Source organism: Uranotaenia lowii, chromosome 1 (assembly GCF_029784155.1).
Source record: "Uranotaenia lowii strain MFRU-FL chromosome 1, ASM2978415v1, whole genome shotgun sequence".
NCBI classification, from domain to species: domain Eukaryota; kingdom Metazoa; phylum Arthropoda; class Insecta; order Diptera; family Culicidae; genus Uranotaenia; species Uranotaenia lowii.
Window position 1 is genome coordinate 9,117,022 of NC_073691.1, and position 25,000 is coordinate 9,142,021.

General features: G+C 36.3%; 3 protein-coding genes across 3 annotated transcripts in view; 2 read left to right on the top strand and 1 right to left on the bottom strand.

Annotated features, from left to right (window-relative positions):
* Positions 1-1,194: 1,194 nt before the first annotated feature.
* Positions 1,195-3,567, bottom strand: LOC129739058 (dehydrodolichyl diphosphate synthase complex subunit nus1). The gene is made up of 2 exons (XM_055730439.1): positions 2,644-3,567; positions 1,195-2,194 (listed from the first exon to the last, which is right to left on the bottom strand). Exons 1-2 carry the CDS (start codon positions 3,008-3,010, stop codon positions 1,713-1,715), a joined length of 849 nt encoding a protein of 282 aa, XP_055586414.1. The 5' UTR covers positions 3,011-3,567; the 3' UTR covers positions 1,195-1,712.
* A 1,091-nt stretch (positions 3,568-4,658) lies between these two features.
* Positions 4,659-7,447, top strand: LOC129739050 (zinc finger protein 76-like). Its single transcript, XM_055730428.1, has 6 exons — positions 4,659-4,795; positions 4,852-5,318; positions 5,377-6,117; positions 6,176-6,431; positions 6,826-7,077; positions 7,193-7,447. Exons 1-6 carry the CDS (start codon positions 4,736-4,738, stop codon positions 7,445-7,447), a joined length of 2,031 nt encoding a protein of 676 aa, XP_055586403.1. The 5' UTR covers positions 4,659-4,735.
* Positions 7,345-25,000, top strand: part of LOC129739018 (protein single-minded) — a 97,973-nt gene continuing 80,317 nt past the window's right edge. Inside the window, exon 1 of the mRNA XM_055730408.1 lies at positions 7,345-7,449. Within this exon, the coding sequence (XP_055586383.1) occupies positions 7,419-7,449 (31 nt within the window). The 5' untranslated portion in view covers positions 7,345-7,418. The remainder of the gene's footprint in view (positions 7,450-25,000) is intronic.

Here is a 25,000-nt window from a genome sequence, read left to right on the forward strand (position 1 = left end):
CACGACCGCAGTGTTTTTTTTCGGAAATACCGTCTCTGTGACAGTACTGCGGTAGAATAAAAACGGTAATCCATCTTATTATGTAAGCTGTAGATTTATGTTTGTTGATTTTCAGATGACATCCGTTTTGGGAAAGTTTTTAGCTTTTACGATTTCTCTGACAGACTTTTCTAGTTGGTAGACGTAGGTAGACACTTCACATAGTGCAGAGTTTCATTCTTTAAACAATTACTGTTTAAGTTTCTGACACCTGACCGCTCTGTAGAAGCTGGCTGGTAGGCCGTACATAATTGGCTTCGATGGTTGGATAGAAAAGAAGTCATCGAAAAAACAATATTCCTGTTGGATTTCCTACTAGTCGCGCTACAAAACACATTGGCATCAGATTGGTCGCGCTATACAAAGCGACCAGTATGACAGGTCTGCGCGATTTCCATGGAGATCAAATGAGAGCTGGTTAGTCGTGTGAACGTTGCGTTGTAGGTCGCGTTGCTAGTTGCTTCAGCATGACATCAGCCTTAGATGTACGAAAGGCTACAAGCTGCCAAGAAATCGAGTAAATTGTAAATCCTAAGGATGATTTCATCCAATTTTTACAGGAAAGATCCTTAAGTTGTAGCCCAAGAGACCTGAGACACGAGACATGAGATTAAAAAACTGGCAGGCAGGCAAGAGGCTAAGATTTGAAACATGACGTGATACATGCGTCTCACAAATAACTTCACTCTTCTCACATGTCGTTTTTCAGTTCTCACGTTTAACTGTTCACCCTTACTCTTCCCTTCTCATGTCTCAAGTCCTATTTCTCATCTCACCTAAATCTTGCCACAGAGCGAGTTATCTGGAGAAACTGTACTCCATCAAGTTATGTCGAAAGACGTTCTAAGTGATCGAACTAAAGTTCAACCTCAATCCCTTTATAACGGTATTGTAGCTTTTACTTGAAGGCACCTTTAATTTTTTTAGGGTTCATGTAATGTTTTATTACATCGCATGAACTGAAGCTACAATACCGTTATAAAGGGATTGAGGTTGAACTTTAATTCGATCACTTAGAACGTCTTTCGACATAACTTTAGGGAGTACAGTTTTCTCCAGATAACTCGCTCTGTGGCGCATCTTTGACAAAGTTCGTGATCCAGCCACGATATTTTGAGGAACAGATTTCTTTTACTAGTTGAAACACCAAACTCATTCAGTACACATTAGTTTTATTACCTATACACGATTGATTTCTCACAGTAATGAATTCATACACAATAATAACATGGGCGAGAAGTGTGTGTGTGGGGACGAAAACGCATAAAAATGCCTACCAATTGAATGTCCGGGAGGAACACCAACTTTCACTTGTTATACGATAACCTAAATGCTGTTGCTGAAACATTTGAATTTTTTAATACCCCTATTTTAAGTAGGGTACAACCAGTAGGATAACTGTTAGCTATCCAACACATTTAAGGTTTCTAGTCGACGACCATCAATAGATAATTACTTCCTATTCGTACGGGTTCCTATGTGTAGGTTCTTTGAATGGTCACTTATCCTTAACAAGTTACAGTCGTCCTAGAAAAAAATATTTACATGGCAAATGTATGTGGTACAAGTTGCTTCCATCTAGTATGAACGACGAGAGTTGTGTCTTTTGGGTTTCTTTGCTAAGCTTCCTATGGATATTTACTATTCGCGGGTTTCTGCCTTTTTTGAGTCTATCATTTCCCAAACCGCTGCTGAACCCGAGCGTACCGATGTAGACTGTTTAGGAAGTGAGTGGGGCGTGTTTCCGCTAAACTAGGTGCTTCCATAGGTATGAACTCGGTTAGCCTGATGTGCCAAGGAAGCAGCCCATAGGTGGTGCACAGCGTCCCATAGTACAGTGCTAGGTCCGGGTCCGGGATATGGTGGAAGCGTTCCTGAAGCTTTCGATCCACCAGTTCGATGGTGATCTGGTCGGCAGTCCGTAGCTCCCCGGTCACAAGCGATTTGCTGATGTTTGAGGCCGTCGTCGCCAGCTGCCCTTTGCCATCCTCTGGGCAAAAGAAGCTGACCACGATCCGTCGCCGGTATCCGTTACGCGGGGGAAGTAATCCGCCCGCGGTTTTCAGCTGCGGAGTCCAAACGATCTGATCGCTATCGGTGCGAGGCCGGCGGCTCACGTAGCTCAGCATTTCGTGGTGGTTACGCTTCAGGATTCCTGGGAAGAGATTTTACGAGAGAATGAAAGTTTGTTCTTTTAAGCTTCAACCGTTATGCGTTCTTGAGGATTGCGCATCCCATCTCAATCAATTAATATCCTGTCATGGTTAGAAAAATTTGAAAGTATTTGACTGAAATTTCCATCACAATCAAGCATCGGTTGAAAGCTACCCAAAATGAGAAACGAAAAATCTAGTGAGTTGGAGAAAATTAAATGCGCTAAGCCATAAAAAAAAATTAAAAATCATCAACATATTAACGCGACAGTCCCAAAAAGGAGATTCGTTTTTCCAAGTGATCAACAAGTCCATTATTTACAAACCAACTCAGCTTTTCATAGGTGATGCGCACGTGATTGTTCTGTGCAAAATCCAAAAGTGATAAGCATCATCATCGAGTACTAAACTTTCCATCAATATATTACGCGTGTCTTATCGCTGCTCTCACCTCTATGATCGTAGAAGCTAACGTGGCCCACTCCGGCGGCCATACCCCAGAAGATGAATTTCACCAGCTGCTGGGCATCGGCAGGTTCTTCCGATCCGAGAATCACCACCAGATGCGAGGGTACCTTGGTGAGCTGCCGAATTCCATATTCAATCAAACTGCTCTGCAGTTCGAGTTGTCGCTCCTCGGGCTGTTTCGCTATTTCCTGCTCTCGATCTTTGCCTAGAAGATTGGTAATCCCTTTCCGCAATCTGTCGGCATTTTCAAGAGCCCATTCCACTAGGCCGTAGATCAAGTGAACTAGCAGCAAAACGATCCGTGCCGGCGTCAGATCCCGTTGTGGCGTTTCTCCAAATTTGATAAGCATTCTTCCCGGGAAGCCTATAGCACCTACCGACGCAAATGACGCTCTCTTGTTTCCGGTTCAGCTTAACTGTCGATACTGGAACAAAACATCGTTCACTTAACCTTCCGGTGGCTTGGAAAAAACCGGAATTCAGTCCACAAGTACACGATGATCGCAAACCCGTTTTTCTTTTGACCTGTGAGCCCGTGACGAGGATTTTCTTTTGATGTTTTTGCTGCTGCCTCCTGCACGCTCTTTTATTTAAACTCAAAATTAAGTAGTTTTGGTTCAAAACTGCACTTCGGTGGCTTCCCTCAACTTTGAGTTTGACTGGGCAACAGCAAAACTAAGTTCTGATAGGCATACTCAATACTAAGTTCGGCAGCCGAACTCGAATTTATCCTTTTTTTCGAGGGTAGCTGATTTTCAGGGAATTAAAGGATGATTAAAATTTGTTGTACCCGGATGTTGCTGTTCCGGTACATTGCATTGCAATTACAGAGCGGTGGAAAGTTTTGACATTCCCGGTCAAAGGAAACTTCCGGATGTTACTTCCCACGGGAAGTAAACAACATCCGGAAGTTTCCGGACATTCCAAGCCGCTCACCATATGATGACAATGACGGACAGAATTTTACGCTGACACGGTGAACATGCATTCCATTATGAAGTTCCTTCATATCTTCCGGTAATTGTTCCGGAACGACAACGTGTTCGTTGGTTGCTGCTCCGGTTCGGACTGAACTCGCTAAGTGTTTTCAGTCCAACAAAGAGAGTTCAATTTTTAGTTCATAAGGTCGAACTCAGCTTTGATCCCTCGCCGAAGGAAAAAAAAGGGATCAATTTTGAGTTCGCAGTTCGAACTCCGTTTTGAACCATCGCAAGGAGGAAAAATGGTACTTAACTTTAAGTTCATAGAATCGAACTATGTTTTGAACCTCGGTCATACTTAATTTTGAGTTAAAAAAAAAGAGCGTGTGCTCGATTCAGAAAACGTCATCGCTGGTGAGGCAGTGCAAGCGCAGTCAAAAGTATCGACAAAATGTGATGCAAGTTCTGTGGTGCCAAATAAATAAATATAAAAATTAAATTTGTAGATTTAATTTATCGGCCTAGCGGTGAAAAGTGATGTCCTTTTTAGTAGGGACATCTAAGGATTATGATTTTTTTTATATAGGTGGATAGAAGGTTAGATGAAATGAAAGATGTTGGAAATGAGCGGGTAGAATTTATTTAGAAGCATATCATCACATATCAAATTTTTGTTCCTCACGGGCCTATTACTATGAAGCGGTAGATACAGATAGAGTTGCATCTACCACCACACATTAGTAGGCCAAGCGTGGTCCGCCCCTCAAGGGAAAACTTGTAGTGACGAACAGTTCGTCCGCATAAATTTTATGTCTTGATTTATGCCTTTTATTCGAAAAGTTTTGATGAACATATTTAGGTGTAACTGTTATACAAATATTTTCTCAATCATTATGATTATTGAAAAATATTGAATCAGTAAAAATTTCAAGGAATATTTTTATGCGCCCCTTAAATTTTTGTCGAAATAAATCCAAAGTGCACTTATATCGATTAATCGCTTGCATGCAATCTTCTACTCAATTTTGTGAACTTATATTCTCATTTATTTTTATACTTCAGCCCTTTTGATAATGTATCGTCGTGATATAAACAAACTGTTTTTCAAAAAGTTTCGGGTCCAAATTTAAACGGATTAATATTACCTATAACAGGATGTCCGATTCGAAATCACAAACGTATAAAAAAGGTCCATCGGCCAATCAATCTATTAAGGTTAGTTTTAACTTTGTATGGGTAACATGCATTTCAACTTAACTTTCTCTTTTCAGTCTGAACCGGAAATGCTAACAAGCATCCAATATCAAATTCTGCTGAAATATATACGCTTCAATCCGGAGTTTTTACTAGACCCAAATACCTACCCTCGTACGCTTAAGCTCATAGCAAATGATCTGACTAGTTTGAGCGAATCAAAGACTGAACCCGCAAACCCGGAACAAGTTTTGGAAACTTTCAACAGATGGAAGTCACAGGTCAGTGGGAGAGAGACAGCTTCGCTAGGGAATCCAGCTGATCGGGAGTTGAGTAGACTGCTGGCGGCCGTTCAGGGTAGCCTGAGCCACAGCCAGTTAACGCTAATCCTGCAACATCTGGAGGTGGTCGGTTTCGAGGGCGAAGGCCTTTGGCCAACGATAGCCGTGGAAATGAGGGCGGCCAAGGCACTTCCGAACCGACCGGAAATCTACTGGCGCTGGGCATTCGAGCGGTGGTGCCGGGAGGCTCGGAGGCAGTACAGGTTGAATTGTTTTATATGAGTGGATTGAAGTTCACTTAATTCGATTTATTTATTACAGGGAAGATCAAGACGAGCTAAGTCCACTACAGCAGCGATACATCGATTACCTACGGGATCGAGGTGAGCATTCCGATATCGATACGGGTCCGGACGCTTCGGCTCGTAAAACGACAGGAATCGATGCACTAGATTTGGTGATCAATCACTGTCGAACCTGTTTTCAGACCATGAAAATTGGAAGTCCGAAGGCGTACCTATTCGAAAGGTTGTCCACCGGAACGACCCTGGCAGACAAGATAAACACGTGCTTCGGTACCGGCATCGATGTGCAGGAACGGTTACCCAAGTATGTGTGCGGAGATTGTGTTGAAAAGGTCGAGCTTTCCTACGGACTGAAGCTGCAGATTGATCGAATAGAAGACGAGTTGAGGCATCTGATAGCCGAGTATAATGATAAAGAGAATGTTGAGGAAAGTAAATCTAGGATAGTTGAAGCGGAACCCGCAATGGAGGTTGAAATTGAGCAGGAAATAGTTTCGGCCACTGAGGAAGAAATCGGAATAGCCAATGAACAAGAAATAGAATCAGATATTCATATTCCTGTAGAAGAGACTGAAGTGCATCAAGATGATCAACAACAAATGGACGAACTTGGTGAAGAGATCCATCCCAAGGAGGAGGCAATGGAAGATGTCGAATATGTAGATGAACTTGAAGAAGCGTATGAAGAGCTCGAGACCGAATCTTTACATGAGGAATATATTATAGACGATGTAGTAGAACCGGAAGACGTTTCTAAGTACAATCAGTTTTAAACTATGAAATAATTAAGCATAAATAACAATTTTTTTCTTTAGGCCCACTTATAATGTACAACGGTTATCGCCGGTCCCAGAAGCCCCCACAAACCAGCAGGCACCAGTTACAGATTTCGTAAAATGTACTCAGTGTAATCTGGTGCTCAGAACACAGGAACTGTGGCAGAAACATATAGCTTGTCACGAATCTGAAAGGAACTACGAGTGCAACACCTGTGGCAAACGATTCCGATCAGCGGCCACACTTAAGGTTCATATTCGAACGCACACAGACGAGCGGCCTTACGTTTGTGAGGTGAGTAGATTCTAAAGCGTCTCAAAGAAATTAAATTTTTAGTCCTGTGTGCCTCGGACTTGGATTGAAAATTACCGTCCCGTCTTCATCTCGTTGTAGATTTGCGACAAACGTTTCGCTCAGAATGCCAACCTGGCGTATCATTCGAAGGTGCACCACGACATTCGGGATTTCCCCTGTGGCCAGTGTCCGTACCGGGCCAGAAACAAAAACGATCTGACGCTGCACGAACGCAGCCACACGGGAGAGCGGCCCTACACGTGTGACGAGTGTCCTGGCACCTTTTCCACCTCGAGCAATTTGAGCAAACACTTCCGCCGCAGGCACATGGGTGAAAAGAACTTCAAGGTTAGTGTTTTTAAACATAATTTCCCGTTCTCTTCCTTTCAAAAAGGTTTGCGCTAGAGCTTTCCGGACCTACAGCCATCTGAAGATACATCGGGTCTCGCATCGGAAAGACGATCGGCCGCTCCAGTGTGATCAGTGTTCCTACAGCACGGCCGTACGCTCATCACTGGTCATTCACATGAGATCACATGCCGCTGCAAGACCGTACACATGTACAGTCTGTAACACCGGGTTTACAACGTCTAGCAATTTACATAAACATATTAGAAATTTGCATCAAAACCTGAAACCCTTTTCGGTACTAAATTTGACACTATTTTTATTAAAAATATTATACCTACTTACCTTACATATATTTTTACGATAAACAATCTAAATGATCACCTTTTCCGCCTTCTACATTCCATTCGCAGTGTGAGTTGTGTGAAAAGTGCTTTACCACCAAGGAGGCGGTCCAGAAGCATCTGGTAACGCACAGCCGTACGAAACCGTATCCCTGTCCGAACTGTTCGCTCACCTACAGCTGGTATAATGGGCTGCAGAAGCACATGAAATCGATCCACCCGGGAGCACCAATACCGAAGGAGAAGGCCATGATGAATCGGTTTGGCGGTGCTGGTCCGCAATCCGCAATGTCGGATGATGGTGATGGGAAGCAGGAGAAATAAAGGTATGTTTTTTTTAAGTTCACTTTCTAAATTAAAAATCTAAAGTTGCTTTAATTGTTCTGGAACAACCGAAATCCGTGGTTTTACGTTGTAATGTTTAGATCAATGACTTCTAAAATTAACCCATAAAATAAAATAATGACAAAAATGTCAAAAATGATTAAAAGGCAAAAAATGACCAAAAATTGTAAAAATAACAAAACTGGTAAAAAAAGCAAAAATGATAAAGATGAGAAAAATGACGAAAATGAAAAAAAAAGACAGAAATAAAAAAAAATGACAAATTTTTTTTTTTTTAATTTATCAAATGCTTATGCTTGTGGACAACAGTGCCATACGTTTTTCGTGATTTTAAATATGCTATTCCATGTGTAATAGACTTCCCCAAATTTGAATGGGAAATTCAAAACCTGTGAAATGTTATGCGCTGCAGGCTAAAATTGATGCTAGGCCTAGTAAAAGATCGCGCTTTATCAATAACGTTGGTTCCCGTTGGCCAATTTCTTTCGAAAACGGATTTTTTAAAGCCTAAATTATGAAAAATATTTCATCCGAAGACTGCATATCGATAAGAGTTAAGATAAAAAAGTTATTAGGCTTCAAAAATGGGCTAACTTTTTTGCCAAATCACTACTCCAACCGAAAACAGCTCCTTTGCTTTTAACTACTCAAATCTAATAACTAAACATACCATTACAAAAAAAACTTTTTCGAGATATTAATACTACATCACAGACATACCGCTCTAAAATATTTCGACTCCCCCATATTGAGAACGCATAGAAATCTAACATTTCGTCTTCATATTACTGATACCTGAAAACAACATTTCAATCAAAACTAAAGTGAAATTCTCTGATTCCACCACAATTCATAGGAAACTCCTCAGAACATCCTGTGATCACTATTGGGATTCGATTACTTTTTTACCCGAATTCATTCGAAAATCACTTATAAATTATTTTTATTGAAGAACTTTTTCACAAGCAGCGAAAACAAAAAGCGTCGCCTACTTCCCAAAACTGATAAAAAATACCAAATTACAAAAAATAAATACCTAAATAAAGTTATAATAAAATGAAAGGATACAAATATTAGGCGGCATCCATAAATTACGTAACGCAAAAAATGCACTTTTTTGACCCCCTCCCCCCCGTATGTCACAAATCGTAACACTTCGACGTACCCCCCTATTAAAATTACGTAACGCTGATAATTACCCCCCCCCCCCCCCTCGCCCCTCTCATCTTCTCATGTTTTTAAATACTGATTTTCGAAGGTGAAAAAAGATTTTAACATAAAATTTTGTGCAAATCGCATCCTAGTACTCATTGATAATAATTCTCTGATAAAACAAATTGAATGTCTCATTACGAGTTGTTCTGTGATTGAGATCTAATTTGTTCACTTTATTTTGTTTACGGAGGATAACTTGTTACGCAAAATATACTCCACTCAATAATATTCTTCGGAATAATTTATATTGCATTTTTAAGTCAATCGAGAAAAAATAGTGAAATTTCCGTCTTAAGATTGAAATGAGTTTTTGGGGTTGAGTGTGTCTTATATTCGATTTTCCAACTGTTATTTCACGGATATTCAATACACATTTGAAGGAATCTATCTCAGAACCTTTAAATAGAAAAGGTTTCAAACCAGTTTCAATCATGTTGAAGCTTACACATTTTAAGCTGATTTTGGTGATAAATTCGGCAAAATTGCATGACATCAAAATAGCTGCTATGACACTCAATTCATGAGGAAAAAATCGTTACGTAACGATGAGCATACCTCCCCCCCTCCCCTATGTCACAATTCGTAACGCTCGAGCTTACTCCCTCCCCCCCCTAGGAGCGTTACGTAATTTATGGATGCCCCCTTAGGCAAACATTTTTTAAATAAGTCCATTACCAAACACCAAACAAAAACCCATCAACAAATTCAAAATATAACATGCGACAATACAGCGTTCAATGACAATCGAATGGGAAGATACATTTTTGATTAAAAACTTTTTTTTTAAGTATGGAGTACGTACACAATTGGCAAACTAAAACTACAAAACACAACGAAAGCATCTTTAAATATCAAATTTGAGATATGGGACAAAAACCTGTGCTTGAGAGTTTTGTTGGGGTTTCTAAGACTTGTCTCTTTTTCATCCTACGATTACTGTTACATACTTTGTCTTTTCAAATTCTGAGGATGAGAAATAAAATGGATTGAACACATATGTGTTGACTTAATTTTTCAGAAAAATAATTTCATGGTAGTCTTAAAATAATACACTAAGGTTTTTTTACGCGGTATGAATTCCGTCGTTAACGTATAGGACTTGGAATATTTTCGCTCAAAAAACGTGTTGATTCGCGAAAGCCGTGTAGAAGAATCATATCCATGGCTAAAAGCCGCGTAAAAAGAAGCCGTGTTAGTAAAACTGAGCAAAATCAAACCGCGTAAAAAAGACCTTAGTGTAATTTCAATTTATCGACCACTTTTTGAATGGAATATTAAATGTACAACAAACCGTTGATCTTGAAAAAAGAACGATTAATATCGAGACACTAACAGAAACTAAATATGTTTAGTAAAAGTTGTAAAAAACTCTTGTTGCACAGTACATAGCAATATTAACTTTAGATAGCATTGTTCAAGAAAAAAATATAAGTAAAAAGCAGGAGAAATGAGCAGAAGCGTAACAATGGAAAATTTTACAAAAAATCAGACATCCCCATGTGTTAAATACAAGGGGCTGAAAGAGAAGGAAATTTCCGAACTGACATTTCAGTACCGCACTGACGTTTTGGTTCCAAAATGCCATTGAAATCAAAGGGGAACTGACGTTCTGGTTCCAAAAAGTCGGTACGGTCCGTTTGTATGTGATTTGACAGTTGCTTCAGTCCTTTGGTTAAATATGGCCATTAGGGTAGAGACACGTGTAGGTTCCCCCCCCCCCCCCCCCCCCCCCGGTTAAAACGCTGACGTTTGCTAAGACAGGTATCCCGGGCGGATTCCAAATGGATTCGTCAAGTTGAATTTTTGCTGAATGCACAAACCTAGAAAGTCGCCCCAGTTCCAGATCATTAAAATCATGCCGTTTTTTTGCAGCGGCGCGCGTTGACAAGGTCACGTGTCACCGCATGAAATAGGGGAATAGTGACGATACGAATGTTTATGGTAGTTTTTTTTTGTTGTTCCGATTGAAAGGGTAGGGGAAACCCGAGTTAAAAACAATTGACTTCTGTCAGCTACCAGAAGCGGGAAGAATCAGTTGTTTTATTCGGATCGTGTGAATCTCAACAAGGCTTGTTAAACACCCTGGGATGGGAAATAACTAGTTTCCGGGGCCAATCAAAACACTCGAACTGAAGCGTGCTCGAAGCAATTATTGTTTTTTTAAGGCAGACGGGTAAAACAAACAGTTGGATTTTTTTTTTAACAAGATTAGGATAATTATAAGTTGTTCCTAATAAATTTAATATTTTCTGGATGATCAAAGTTAATGACATACTATCAATGAAAATTGATAGTGCTGTTTCTATTAAACCATCCAGAAGACAGAACTACCCAACAAACATTTTTTGCTGAACAACCGCTGAAACATTGCTTAGTTCTAATTTTAAATCAGCTATCTTGCTGAAAGAAGGCAACCCAAATTCAGAGAGAAGCTGCAATTCAGCCCTTAAACATCGAGATCTGGAGAAATTAATCAGCGAAGATGACATGAAACCACATGAAACGTCAATTGACGGAGCAACAAAAAAAAAAAAAAAAAAAACAAAAAGAATGTTGACCGATGTATGTCCGATGTTTGCCAGCTAATTTTCCCCTCCCGTGTTATTTGTTCTTCATTTGAACTTGTCTCGAACTTTGAACCTACGGCTTGTTGGTCTCATGCCGCAGAAGGCAGAACCAACCATGCATTCTGAGAAGGAGTAGAAAGTGTCGCTCTTAAGCGACCAAAATATTTCTCAACCAAGGTCAATTTCATATGAAGAAATTGAAATTGCTACGAGAATAAAATGTAAATTTCCCGGCAAGGCCATTTTATCATGCAAAATGAGAAATTTCGAATCATTAGACGATTCAAAAGATAATTATTTTGATTCGTCATGAATAACAAAAAGTTTGATATTGCTGAAAGACGCTTTCGAAGCTACCCTTGTACAGCTGACAGCTGTCAAATTTTAAGGTGTCAAAAATGGTTGGACAAAGGCTGAACGAGTTATTCTTCAACCAATTTTCGCCTACTTTCTATTGGCTGAAATAAAACTTCCTTATACGCTGAAACAGCGCTGAACTATTTCTTTCTTCAGCCAGAAAGCTGAAACAGCAATCAGCACCTCAAAACAGCATACGATCAGAGAATTGGCGTTTTTAATCAGCAAAAATGTTTGTTGGGTAGTAAATTTATTTATTTATTTATTTATTTATTTATTTATTTATTTATTTATTTATTTATTTATTTATTTATTTATTTATTTATTTATTTATTTATTTATTTATTTATTTATTTATTTATTTATTTATTTATTTATTTATTTATTTATTTATTTATTTAAAATCTTCGCATGGGAAGGTTTAGATGATAGGGAAGAGTGGGGTATCACGGGCCACTTTTTTTCTTCACTCCATATCTTCTTTTTTAAAACAAAGAAAATGAAAAAGATAAATGGTATGGTTTTCTACATTTCTAAAATATCATTAACCATTTTTTTAATTTTTAAATAAATTATTTTCCCCAAGTTTTGACTGTTTTAAAAAAAGTATTTTTTTTTATTTTGAAAAATGGTGGGGAATCGTGAGCCACCACATCCGAAATGATTAAATAACATGTAAAGTTTGTTAGTTGATCCAAAACTGTATTTTCATAATCCATTATTAGTTATTTTAAAGTAATTTCAGGTGATGAAATAAAAAAAATGGCATAAGAAAACTTTACAGATAGGAAAAATGTATTTCAAGTTATGAATGTGTATAAAAACACCAAAATATAGATGGCCTGGCATACCCCACATTAGGTGGCTCACGATTCCCCACAAGCTATGATTCGTAAATTGGTGATTCGTAAAACTAAGATAATAATCATATGAGCATATTTTCGTTATGAACTGGAAGTTTGCCACCGAAGAAATTTGGGGGTGCTTGTTTAATTGTGTTAATTTTTTTTAGCTAGTTAAAAAAGGAGAATATAAGTCAACGCACATAAGTCAACAACATATAGAAACATGTGCTTACGCAAAGCGACGACGATGCGACGAATGCAACGGTAACGTCCACACTACCCCACTCTCCTCTACATACTTTGAACACATTTTTCTGCTGTCTGGACCATAACGAAAAAACGTGATTTACATATAAGAAGGCTGATAATTGTAAGTGGGAATTGTATTTCAACTTTTATCTTTTCTTGTAAAAAATAACTGTTCACTGACAAAAATGACATTTTGAAATTTTTATAAAATTCAAAAATCATTAAATATTAAATTACATTCATAATTTTCAACAGTTTTTGATGCCTGGCACACGAGAAATTCAATAGATATTTTCAAAAATAATTTCTACTATTTTTTCACTTAACAAAAGAATGAGCTTTATTCGTCGAAGTTAAATAAAGTTCCTCTTTAAATTAAGAAAAAAAAACGGTTCCTTTCGGCTCGCAGATCGAACATTCATTGTACCAATTTTGCTTCAATTTTCATTTTTCTTCATAAATTTCGTTTTCTACTTTTGCATGACAACTCGACTGGATCGGGATCTTGTTGGATATTTCGATTTTTACGAGAGTAGATGATTTGTTAATCTTATTCTACCTTTACATTTTTCTGTATTTAGGAGAATTACAGGTAAAACTATAAAATCCCCAAAAAAAAAATTACGATTCAGTAGCCTTTCAAAAAAAATCTGCACAAGTCTCAGATATGACAATTTTTGCACAATTTTTAGAAACTTTATAAGTGATATTTACTTCAAACTAAAATTCAAATGTATAGAAAAATTAATTCTTATATTGAACAAAATTATAAAATTTAGTGCTTTAGCAATCTTTACAGATTCTTGGAGTAAAATCAGAAAATCACATTTATTTTTTAGTCAAAAGCACATATTTTCTGTAACTTTGATAACAATTTTGCGATCTCAGCTTTAATTTCTAATTACTAAGCATCTCGTAATACTAATTTATCAAACTGAATTTGAGTTTAAATCCCGAATTTTAAGTTTGATTCTAGTTTCTGAATCTGATTACTAAACCTGAGGTCGTACGAAGACGAAATATGAATTTAAATCGACATTCCATTTTTTTTTATTTCGGAAGATTAGGATGAGGATATTTTTGGGTATTTATAAAATACGTTAATTTATTATAGGTTTTTAAACTAGAGGTTTGAAAAAATACTCCACTCCAAATTTATGAATTTGTAATGAAATTTCGATGATTGAGAAAGGCAACAATCTAGACTCAAAACATACGCCAAAACCTCAAAAACCCATTCCAAGTTCAGAATGTCATAGAAACTCAGTTCTGAATGGCATGAAACTCTTTTCAGAGGTTCTGGTTCCATATTTCCATACCAAAAATTGTATTTTTATTTTCATATTCCGGATTTTGTATCCAGTTTAGGATTCTTGATTCATTTACGGAAATCATATGCATTTTCAATATTCTAATAACAATTTTCATTTAGTGGGTTGATTTTCGGCTTTCAGTCTAAAGTTTTTTAATCTAATTCTTATGAAAAATACTAATATAAAAAAAAGCCTCAAAACGGCGATGCATAATTGAAAACTCTGAATCTGAATTCATATTTTAATTCAGATTCACATTTCAGATTAAAAATAAATACATTATTCAATCAAATAATGAATTCAGATTGAAAACCCACAACAACAGAATTTTAATTATAGATTCATGCAAACTTCCGAAAATCAATCATTTTCACCGAGCCATGCTTGACTACATTCAGAGCCAAAAAATCAAAGCAGTCAAATTTTCCTTCTTCAACCAAATCATACAAACAATCATGCATGACAACGACGCTTCCGTATTTGAAACACTTTTGCGATACATGATGAGGTAAAAAAGGACGCAGACTATCAGCAACGAACGTCTCGATGCTGATTTCCTTCCCTTGACGACTTTCAACTTTTAGGATCATAACTGATATGTATCAGTTCTAAGCGATCTATGTAGGCTATCAGATGATTTTTTATTTTTCGCTTTGCCTAGAAGGACAAAATCATGACTAGGTAACCGCAATGAACTGTCCAGCATGTGCTACAGCTTTTTTGAACATGTGGTCCTGGTATTTATTCAGATTTTTCCTTTTGAAACTTTAATGATCGTCTATCAATAACGAGCATTATCAACAATGATGCGAGGATAGACGTTCGGGAATGATTGAGGGAGCGACGTTCAAAATGTATCACCAAGTATGTCGATCACCGTCGATTATCCACGTGACGAATAGCAACGGTAGCCTCCGATGGGGCATGGTATATCTTCTTGTATCAAGTTAGTGTTGATTTTCGACATATATTCAATGGGTACTTTTACCACGTGCGTACCACAGCACTCGGAGGAAGCATCATTCTAGCTAGAAACCATTCCTGATTGCTTTTCTTGAGCGATTTTCCGATCATTGGATTCATGAATGAGGGCCCTGAAACATGACTTTTAAAATTCTGATCTGAAATAAAGATTCGGAAATTTTTGTACATTTCAGTAATCGTATTGAAGTTCTAAAACAAGTTGAATAATTCTCAAATTGAATTCAGGTGCAGAATTCAGATTAACGATGCAGGTTCAAAATTCAAGGTTTAAGTTTAACAATCAAGATAAAAATATTAGATTGACTATTTCGTTGAGGAATTCAAGAGATCACAAACTTATGAATTTGTTTGTTAATTGAATTTCAAAATTTCAAATTTGTGATCAAAGTTAGTTTGTACATACAATTTATCTAAAAATCACAAATATTAAAAGGAATTTGAGTTAATTTTTAAATTTAGAAGATTTGCAAGAAAAAAAATAATTTTTATTTGAAAAATTGTCTTCTACAGAATTATTATAATGGAATTGATATTTGCCGATAAAGAAACGTTCAGTTATTTATCGTCATCTGAAAAATTGCACAAAATTCTATTTTTTTTTTCGATGTATTGTTTAACATTATTTATATTGAAGTTTTGAAAAGCCAAATTAAATCATAAATTGTTTGTAAGTTTGTAAGAACCCGATTTGAACCAAAAAAAAATCTCTTACTTTTATTTTTGAAATTTGATTTATTTTCATCGATATGGTTAAGATCTTTGAATTTACTCAAGAGTTTGGATGATTGAGTTTATTTTGTTTGAGCACGAGTTTTTTTTAAGGAATTTGAAAGCTTTCCTTTATTTTTTTTTTCAACTCAAATCAAATAAGCCTAACCTAACAGAACAAACTTAAAGGTTTTAACCATCGATGAAAGTGAATTCCATATTTTGTTACTAATACAAATTTAGATCACCAGTTTAAATATTGTAGGACGTATTTTTTTAATTTAGATTTAATAATTTAATTTAAAGTACCCAAAATAAATAATCACATACAGTACCGTTCATAATTGTATAGAAATTGAAAGCACGCGCACTGTCACTTCGACTTTGAACTTCCATAACTTTTTACTCCGATGATATTTTTTGATTAAATTCATCAACTATCACCCTATTTTACCACAAAGTTTGAGCTTTTTGGAGTTGATGTGACCTGAGATACAGTAATTCTACGAAAACCGGATTTTTTGGACTTTTAAACTGCAATATCTCAGAAACTACGCTACATTTCTATTGAAATTTGGCAGAATGATTGTTGACATATAAAGTTAGCATGTCTGAAAATTTTGAAAAGTTCGTAAGAAACAATATCGCGTTTCCATCCACAAATCAGTCAAAAATGTCTGGCAAAAGCAATAAGAAAGGAAAAAATGGAATAAAATCTTTTTGTGTTTTGATATCAGAATCTCGCGATATTGTTTTGATTTTTTGGTTGAAATAGATTTACTGGTTGTTAAACATAGAATAGGATTTTCCAAAATTCTATAGAAATCGCATTTCTAGGTTCATGCCTGTAATATTGTACCTCACGTAACTTTTGATCGCATCGATAGAACTTTTCAAAATCTTCAGACATGCTAACTCAATATTTCAACAATCACTCTGCAAAATTTCTGTAAAAAAATGTAGCGTAGTTCCTGAGATATTGCAGTTTGAATGGTAAAAGTCCAAAAAGTTCGACTTTCGTAGAATTACTGTATCTCTGGCCACTTAAACTCCACAAAGCTCAAATTTGGTGGTAAAATAGGGTGATAGTTGATCTATCCAACGCAGAAAATTTAATCGAAAAATATCATCAGAGTAAAAAGTTATGGAAGTTCAAAGTCGAAGTGACAGTGCGCGAGCTTTCAATTTCTATACAATTATGAACGGTACTGCAGCAACAAAAATAATAGATATATTATTTGAGCAAAACAAACCATAGAAAAAAATCAACTACTAAAATAGTTCTGTCAAGTGGTTTTTGACATAGCGTCCAATGAAAAGTACATCGACTTTTATTTTTGAGTGCCACGTGCGCCATCTAAAAAGCAAAATATGAACTACCATTTTTCCAAATCAAGGCTACTTTTGATTATATTTTCTGTTTTCTGAAGCTTGGCTTCAAAACTACTCAAAATTATAAATTTGAAAGAAGTTATGGCAAATTTAATAAGCAGACTGAACTCCTTCGGCAAAAGAAATAACATATTTTACTTGTTATCACTCCATCTCTGTTTTCGAGCTTTTGCACCTTTTCAGATCCAACCGAAACAGAGTTTCAACTTTGTAGGACCTATGGAAGTGTTATTCAGGGAAAAAGATGAATTTGGTGGCAGCTTAATTGTGTCAATAGTTATGTAATACGGACTGATTTGCAGCTTTCACAGATCGTCAGCCACCTCAAGTGCTAGACATCAAATTTTTCTTTTTTTTTCTCCTTGTTTATCTCCGTAACATCCAGGCGAGACTTGTAAACGAAAAGTTATTGGCTGGAAACCTGCCAGGGGACCGTTAAAGAGTTCGTTTTGCTGTCTATTGCGTAATTTTTCAAAATATCTCCCCGCTAGCGGTTCCAATATTTTGGGCACGATTTGACCACCGTATTCTGTTTATTTCAACGGCGAGTAGCTTTTTTACCTTGCAGAAATGAATTCAGTTCTGTTAATCAGTCAGCTAGATCAGCCAGCAAAAACAAATTTTTTCTTCACTTCCCTAATCGAAATGATTAGTTTGCGCTTGATAAAACGTTAAACATCCCCTACCTTCATGGAATCATTCATTTTCACTTCATGAATAGTGAAATTGGGAATAAATTGACTCACTATAAGATCCTCTAGGACTCCATGAACGAGATTAACCGTATGAACTTTGGTCGAATAGTTGACTGTTTTAGGGTCTCCCACTAGTCGACTTTACTGAATTTTTCGCGATCCTGCCCAACAAATATAGTCAGTGACCCTCTGCATTGGACGATATCTCAAAAACCACTTGACAGAACGTCACAAAAATTTGCACATGAGAACAGCTTCACTGAAAATTTCATCAATTTCCATTCATGCATACAGAAGTTTTTCACAAAACGAAATGTTGCGTTTTTTTTTTGAATACACTCCTTAAACCCAATGTTTGGGAGAAATTTACAAAATCATTAAGCAAAATTTTTTAAAAATATTTGTTTAACTTAGATGAGTTATATCATGCATAATCATGCATTCTAACCTGTTCATTTGTGTTATTCGCAAAAATAATATATTCCAAGATACCTAGCTCTTAAAATATTTCATATAAACACCAACGGACGATCTTTTAACAAACCTTAACACCATCTACTGACAGAAAAGGTCAACATTTCTCGATAATTGAATTTTTCACTTGTACCCCTCGTTCCGGGGGGTTCAAATGCACTCTAATATGCTTTTGTTCAAATTTGGAATGCATTTGAAAAATGTACTCTGACATACTTTCGCCAATTTTTGGAGAAATGCTATGGCGCTGACTCAATTTAATTGAGAACCTGACTCGTTTTTGCGCATTCAGATTCCTCAATTAAAAATAATAATCTTCAATTTAAACAGATAACTTATTTGTATTGCATATCTGGTTGAGCCTGATCCTCGATTCCAAATTCCACGAAACAGTGCTGAGGATATCGCGATTAAGGGTTTTGATGACTTGGCCAAGTATTTATTTTGATTGGGATCTTGATTTATGTTATAACATGATATATAATACAGAATGTTTTACCAAGGTCTTAATTTAATTTAGTTTTATTCATTCAGATGAAGAAAAAATCTTAAAATTGCAAAGTTTTCCAGTTTAAGTTTAAACATCTAGTAGCCACTTGAAAAAAAGTGATAAATAACATAATTAAGAAATTTAAAATTTTAAAATTATTTCATATCAGGAAATGCTATTTCGCCTTTTTTTTTTAAACCAGCCATTTCTATAACAAAAAAGCAGAAAGTAGTGTTTTCTAACTGTCAAATGAGATTTAGAAAAAAAATTCAAACCTGTCCACGTGTACATCCGAGGACGGGTTTAGGGTTTGCCAAACGTCCACGCTTGTCCACGCAGAGGAAGTAGGGGGTCTAAAATCGCATTTTTCTATCCACGTGGTATCTGAACGGCCCCCAAGTAAAAAAAAAGCTTTGAATAGCGAATGACGACTCTGATACCGAAAAACCGTGCTAATTTTGAAGAGCCAAGACCACGTAGAGAAAGATCTCAATGTGTTTGTAGTGCAAATGAACCTTCAAAATGCTAGTTATTTCCGACCGTGTAATATAAATTGTTTTTTTTTCTTGGCGTGTTTTACTGAATAGTTGCATTTCTGCCGCAGCATTTGATGGTGGCGCTTTTGGATTTTGTCCGTCGATTTCTCCAAGAGTTCCGAATCTTGTAATGGATAATTTTTGGTTATTCGAGTTTAATTGATATTTTATTACTGCGTCAGTAATCAGCAATAGCTATACCCATTTTAAAAAAACCATATTTCCTCATATTCTCAAAATTCAAAGGACATCTAGGAGGAAAAAACAATCTTAAATAATCATCGTAAGCCAAAACTCTGCGAGCCGAGTTTAATATTCATCGGATTAATTTAATCATAAGTTAAAACATATTTTTGTCTTTTCCAAGGCAGATAAAAAAATTACCAAGCAAATCACAGCCATTTCGGTCATCTGTCTCTTCCCCCGCTACGATTTCGAAAAGCAAAGAAAATGAAATTTCAATTTCCTTCCGACACCGATTTGCATAAATAAATGTTTCCTCCTTCCTACCAGCAGTTCAGCAGTTGTCCCAAACCAAGCAAGAAATTGCAGCCAGGCCAGGTGTGTAGCTGTGATGCTCATTTCTCCGCTGAATTTATTCATCCAATTTGAGCTGCTGTTGCCGGTATCATCTGCCTCGTCATTTTAGCGTTAACGATGTTTGCTTGCCCTTTTCACTGGTTTTCCACTTACCGTTGGCTGGCGGAAAAATGTTGGAGCAGAACAAAATCCGCAAAATCCAAACTCTCCCGAACGTTGTTCTGAAAAAAGTAGAGTAGAAAAAACGCATTATTGATTGCACGTTCATTCCCTTCGTAAAGTTGGTCGACATTGAATTTCAATAATTTCCACCCCCGTTCGATTGATTGAAAGTGTTAGCACCATCAACGTCAACAAACAATATTGGCACCAGTTAACCGGGTTTTTACGATACCATTCACCTGGGCGGTTGTTCCCGCAATGGCACTGATTAGAGGGAAAATTATGCATGGAATAATTTCCACTTTCCACCTCCGTTCGATGCAACAATGCCCAATTTCTACCCTAAAAGGGATACATTTCCCATATAAAGTGTTGTTCTTGTTTTTCGTTCACATGATTGCTCCATCCTACTTACTCTTCAACCATTCTCCATCCGGTTACAGCCAGGTGAGAGAAAGATGGAGGAAATTTTCGACGGTTTGCATGCTGCTTTACTGCCGTGAGGAAAAGTATGCTGTACGCCATTTTCCAAAATTGATACAATGTAGCAAGCAACATTGCTTCGAGAGAGTGAGTGAGCGCTGCGATTGGTTGGAAGGTTTTTATAGCACGCTCCGGAAGTAGGCGGGGCGCGCTCTCTCTCGGTGGGACAGCTGTTTCCCATCATCATGAGTATCTCTTTTTATGGCAACTGAGAACTGGTTGCTTGCGCTGTTCTGCTTTTGTTGGTTGGTGATTTTATGTTTGATTTTTCTTTTTTTTTTCATTTTAATAGTAATTTGATTGTTGCGGTTAAGGAGTTGGGGGGAAATTAATTCGTCTTTCGTATGGCGAATTTGCTCTTGGATGCCCCCTGATAAACACTTCTTTTAATAGGCTGGACACAATGTTTTTATTTAGTTTTCTTTTCAGTTAATGTTAAATCAACTACTCAAGCTAGGTACTGACCATTCACAATATGACAATTTTGACAGTTTAGAAATAATCGATTAAAACGAAAAAACCCATAGGAATGATTTTTTAAATTCAGTTGTAGGCTTTTATAAATTTAATTTGAGGGTTTTGTATACACAAGCTTGCCAGGAGTTTTCTCACAACATGACAAAATCCGGGCATTTGATTTCAAACATTTCAACCCAATGTTTGGGCAATTTTGAGAAAACTCATGTTTTTTTTTCAACACTAATAAGAAATTGAAAAAAAAAAAACATTTCAAGCATTTTTTTTATCGAAACACGTCAGCATAATTTGAATTTAAATTAAGGCTTAGAACCGGTATGAAATTGCCTTTCTGATGAATATAAATTAATTGCGGAAATCTTGCGTTAATATACTCAAAATCCAGTGCAAAGTTAAAGTTAAGTGTTAGAAAATCTGAGAAATTACATATAAACAAAAAGTTTCAAACACGCTACCTTTTAAAATTCGTCAAAATACCTGTGTTTTGTATTTTGAAAATCAAATTTTGCGAAAATTTGCTAAACTACATCAACTTTCCAATCCTGTTTCAAAAAAAAATATCGGGTGTGACTTAAACATTTTGACGGTTCATTGTTTGAAAAGTACGGTTTTCACACCACTTTTTTACATTGTTTTTGGTCATAATCGTTATAAAATCGTTTTTTGTCTGGATTTCAGGGTGCGTCTATAAAAAAAAATTAATGATGCAAAACTGAAGATTTGGAGAATTCATTGAAGGTCTGCGAAGATTTTTTTTATTGGATGCACCCGTATAAAGTTACAAGCCGCCAAACTTCCAATAGTGTCATATTGACACTCAAGAGCAGATTAAGGTTAAAAGCTCTCCAAATCTCTCTGTTGCTTAGTTATTGCAACTAAACTCCTCAGAACTTGTTAGCACATACCTTAAACTGGGATCAAACTATGATTTAAGCCTGGACGAATGCGCTTATCTTTTTTTTTTTGAACTCGAAACTCTCACAAAACTGTATGATTTGGAAAGCTTTTCTTGTGATTAGTGTTTCTAAATCCGATGTTTTAAAACTTTATTTTTTTCCGAAAAATTATCATTTTTTTTGTCATTTTTTTCATCTTTATTTACCAACACCAATGAACATCCCTTAATCAAGTGTCTACTTTCCTAAAAAATATTGGTGAAAATCACTTATCCGATTTTTTGTCACCTGTCCCATAGTGGATAGCACTGGAGGGAACAAATGTCAAATTTGGGTTCTCTAAGTTTACCGTGAGTCAATGTCAACATTTGTAAAAACAAACAGGCGGACGTTTACTGAGTTTCTAAAAGGACAAAATCACCAATATGGGTACCGTAGCGAGAAAAATCAGGAAGCCGAAAACCGAGAACTACTATTTGAAGACGGAACTTATTGTTATTGTGTATCCGAATACTTCCAGCAATGTCAGAAGAATAATCAGCAAATTGCTGTGCGTTCTACTGTCTTATTATATATGTACTGCTTACTTCCTTGGAAGCTGCTGGAATATGGGTTCAGACCATATTGAAACCCACAGATCCAAATTTACCTCTTTGCAGCCGCCGTTGATTTAGCGGCCACGGCTTCTTCAACCGTCAATAGCCTACCTCAGCGATCGATAACCTTTCGTACCAGAAGAGATAAAAAAAAAACAATTTTATTAATTTTCAATGTTTTTGAGAGCCACTTAATTTTGTTTTGTTTGAGTATAATGGATAGTAGTCGAATTAACTTTTAATGGAAATAAAAACAATGAACTAAATTACAAAGTTTTATGCAGTTTGTGTTTTCCTCAATAAATAATATAACATTTTTTAAGTGTTGTTCATATTTTTAATCTGATATTGGAACTGTATTTTTTAATACAGTACAGTTTTACTTTCAAAGCTTTTAATTCATTTTTTATTCAGCTTCAGATTTCACATTTTCAGTTCGGCGTTTAGAATTTAAGTTTGATATTTTTTTTTCATTTTTTTTAAGTATTTAGTATTTGGGTTCCATTTCTAGGCCTACCTATTAAGAAGCTGAGTAAGAGAAAACCACGATACCGTGGTTGAATTAAAAGGAATCTTTCTATTGCTCGGATTCATTTAAGTTTTGGCAGTTTATCTGCTGTTGATTTCGAATGAAAGCTTAAAATTAACATTTTTTTGCTAAAATATTTATAATTACTGATAGCTTTGCTGTATTTAAATGTTTAATTGATTTTTAGAATTGTCAAGAATACATCCAATAATTACAAATATGTAGGGGTCCAACGAAAGTTTTGGCAACATCTCATTTTGGCACATGTGCCTAAATCGAACGGTTTTTTTGGAACGAGATTTACATATAGATTTTGCTTTAACTGGATATGATATAATCAATATAATTTAAGCAAACACCATAAAGCCGCAGCCCATGGCGTAGAGGATAGCTTTCAAGTCTTCTAAGCCAGCGGGCATGAGATCGATCACGGCATACATAGTACACTTTCTGTAGATTTGTGGTTTTAGCATTTGTAAGATGCTAGCCATCATTTTTTTTCGAAAGATGTACGCTTAGAGTTAAGAAAAAAGGAATCTCTTCGAGGAAACATCAAGTTTCAGTATGTTTTTGTGTTCATTTTTTTATAAAAAAAAATACGTTCTACCTTATTGAATACTGATATAATATAGCAACAGTAACAATTTAAAAAACATATATAAAGCATTCAAAAATGACGACCTAACCTAAGAATTTGAAGAAAATCGAAAAAATACCTACAAACAAAAGAATAGAAATGTTAAAAATATGCGAAAAAAGATGCATAATGATAAAAATAACAAACATTCTAAACATAACAAACAAATGTGTCTAAAACTTAATAAAAAGTAACAGAAAATGACTAAAAATTATCAAAAATTGATTTAAAATTGAGTTAATAATAATAACAATGGTTTATTTTTATTAATAAACAGGTATGAAAAAAGTTGATGAAAAAAACCGTTCGATTTTGGCATGGTTCGATTCTAGCAACACAAAATTCTGGAGCGCGTTGCCAAAAAACGAATGGGAAGTGTATCTCGTTTTTAGAAGCATAACTCAAATGTTCTTTATTTTATCATTAAACTTTCTTCGACAATATTTAACATAACACTTGCCGTAACTCAAACAAGCAAAATTCGTGGAATTTGGTTCAATGATTTCTGAGGTATAGAGTGCCGAATTTCGGTGTTTCTCGGCTCAGATTTTTTGCGGTCCGCAATGTTTTAAGGTGATTCGAATGTGCGCTCCAGGTCGCATTGGCCCGAATCCGAACATTTTTGGAAGGTTTAGATGAAATTATTTTTCCTAATTTAACTCAATGTGCCAACATTGTTAAAATTTTGTAATTGATTGTTTCGATTTATTACTTCTCACTCAACCCGAACTGTGCAACATTGTTTAACCCCATCGCTAAATGGAGGAGACAGCACGAGTTGTAATGATGATCCTTTCCTAGCTCAAGCACAGTTCCGAAATGATGCAGTTCGGCTGCCTAAAAAATCTCTCATCAAATGCACTTCCTGTCACCCCTATCTTCGTTTTACACACTTATCAACAGCAGCTGATAAAAGGAAGGGGGACACAGCTAATGAATCTGCCACACCGAAAAACCCTCTTGTGAACTAAACCGAATATCATCAACCGACGAATGTTGATAAACGAAAAACTCATTTTATGCTATGAATATTAGAGAACCGTGAACGGCAGCCCGGAGGAGGGTTCTGTTTACTTTCGGGGGATGAATAGTGTTGGATTTTGTTTATAGTCTAGCAACACCCGGGCGGGAGGGACTCGACTCAACTCTCTTTTGCTCTCACTAGCTAGCATATTTAAATAATCGTCATCAAAATCATCATAATCATCATACTCGGAGACCCAGAAGCAATTCCTTCCTAGTAGGTTCCAGAGTCCCGACTCTGTCGTCTGGTTTCTGATGAACCCGTGAGCTGTTGTTTAGAGTAGTGGCCATCAAACATCACCATTCATGAGATGGAGGTTTGAACCCCGGAGAAATTTCAGCCAGCAGCAACAAAAAAGAAACA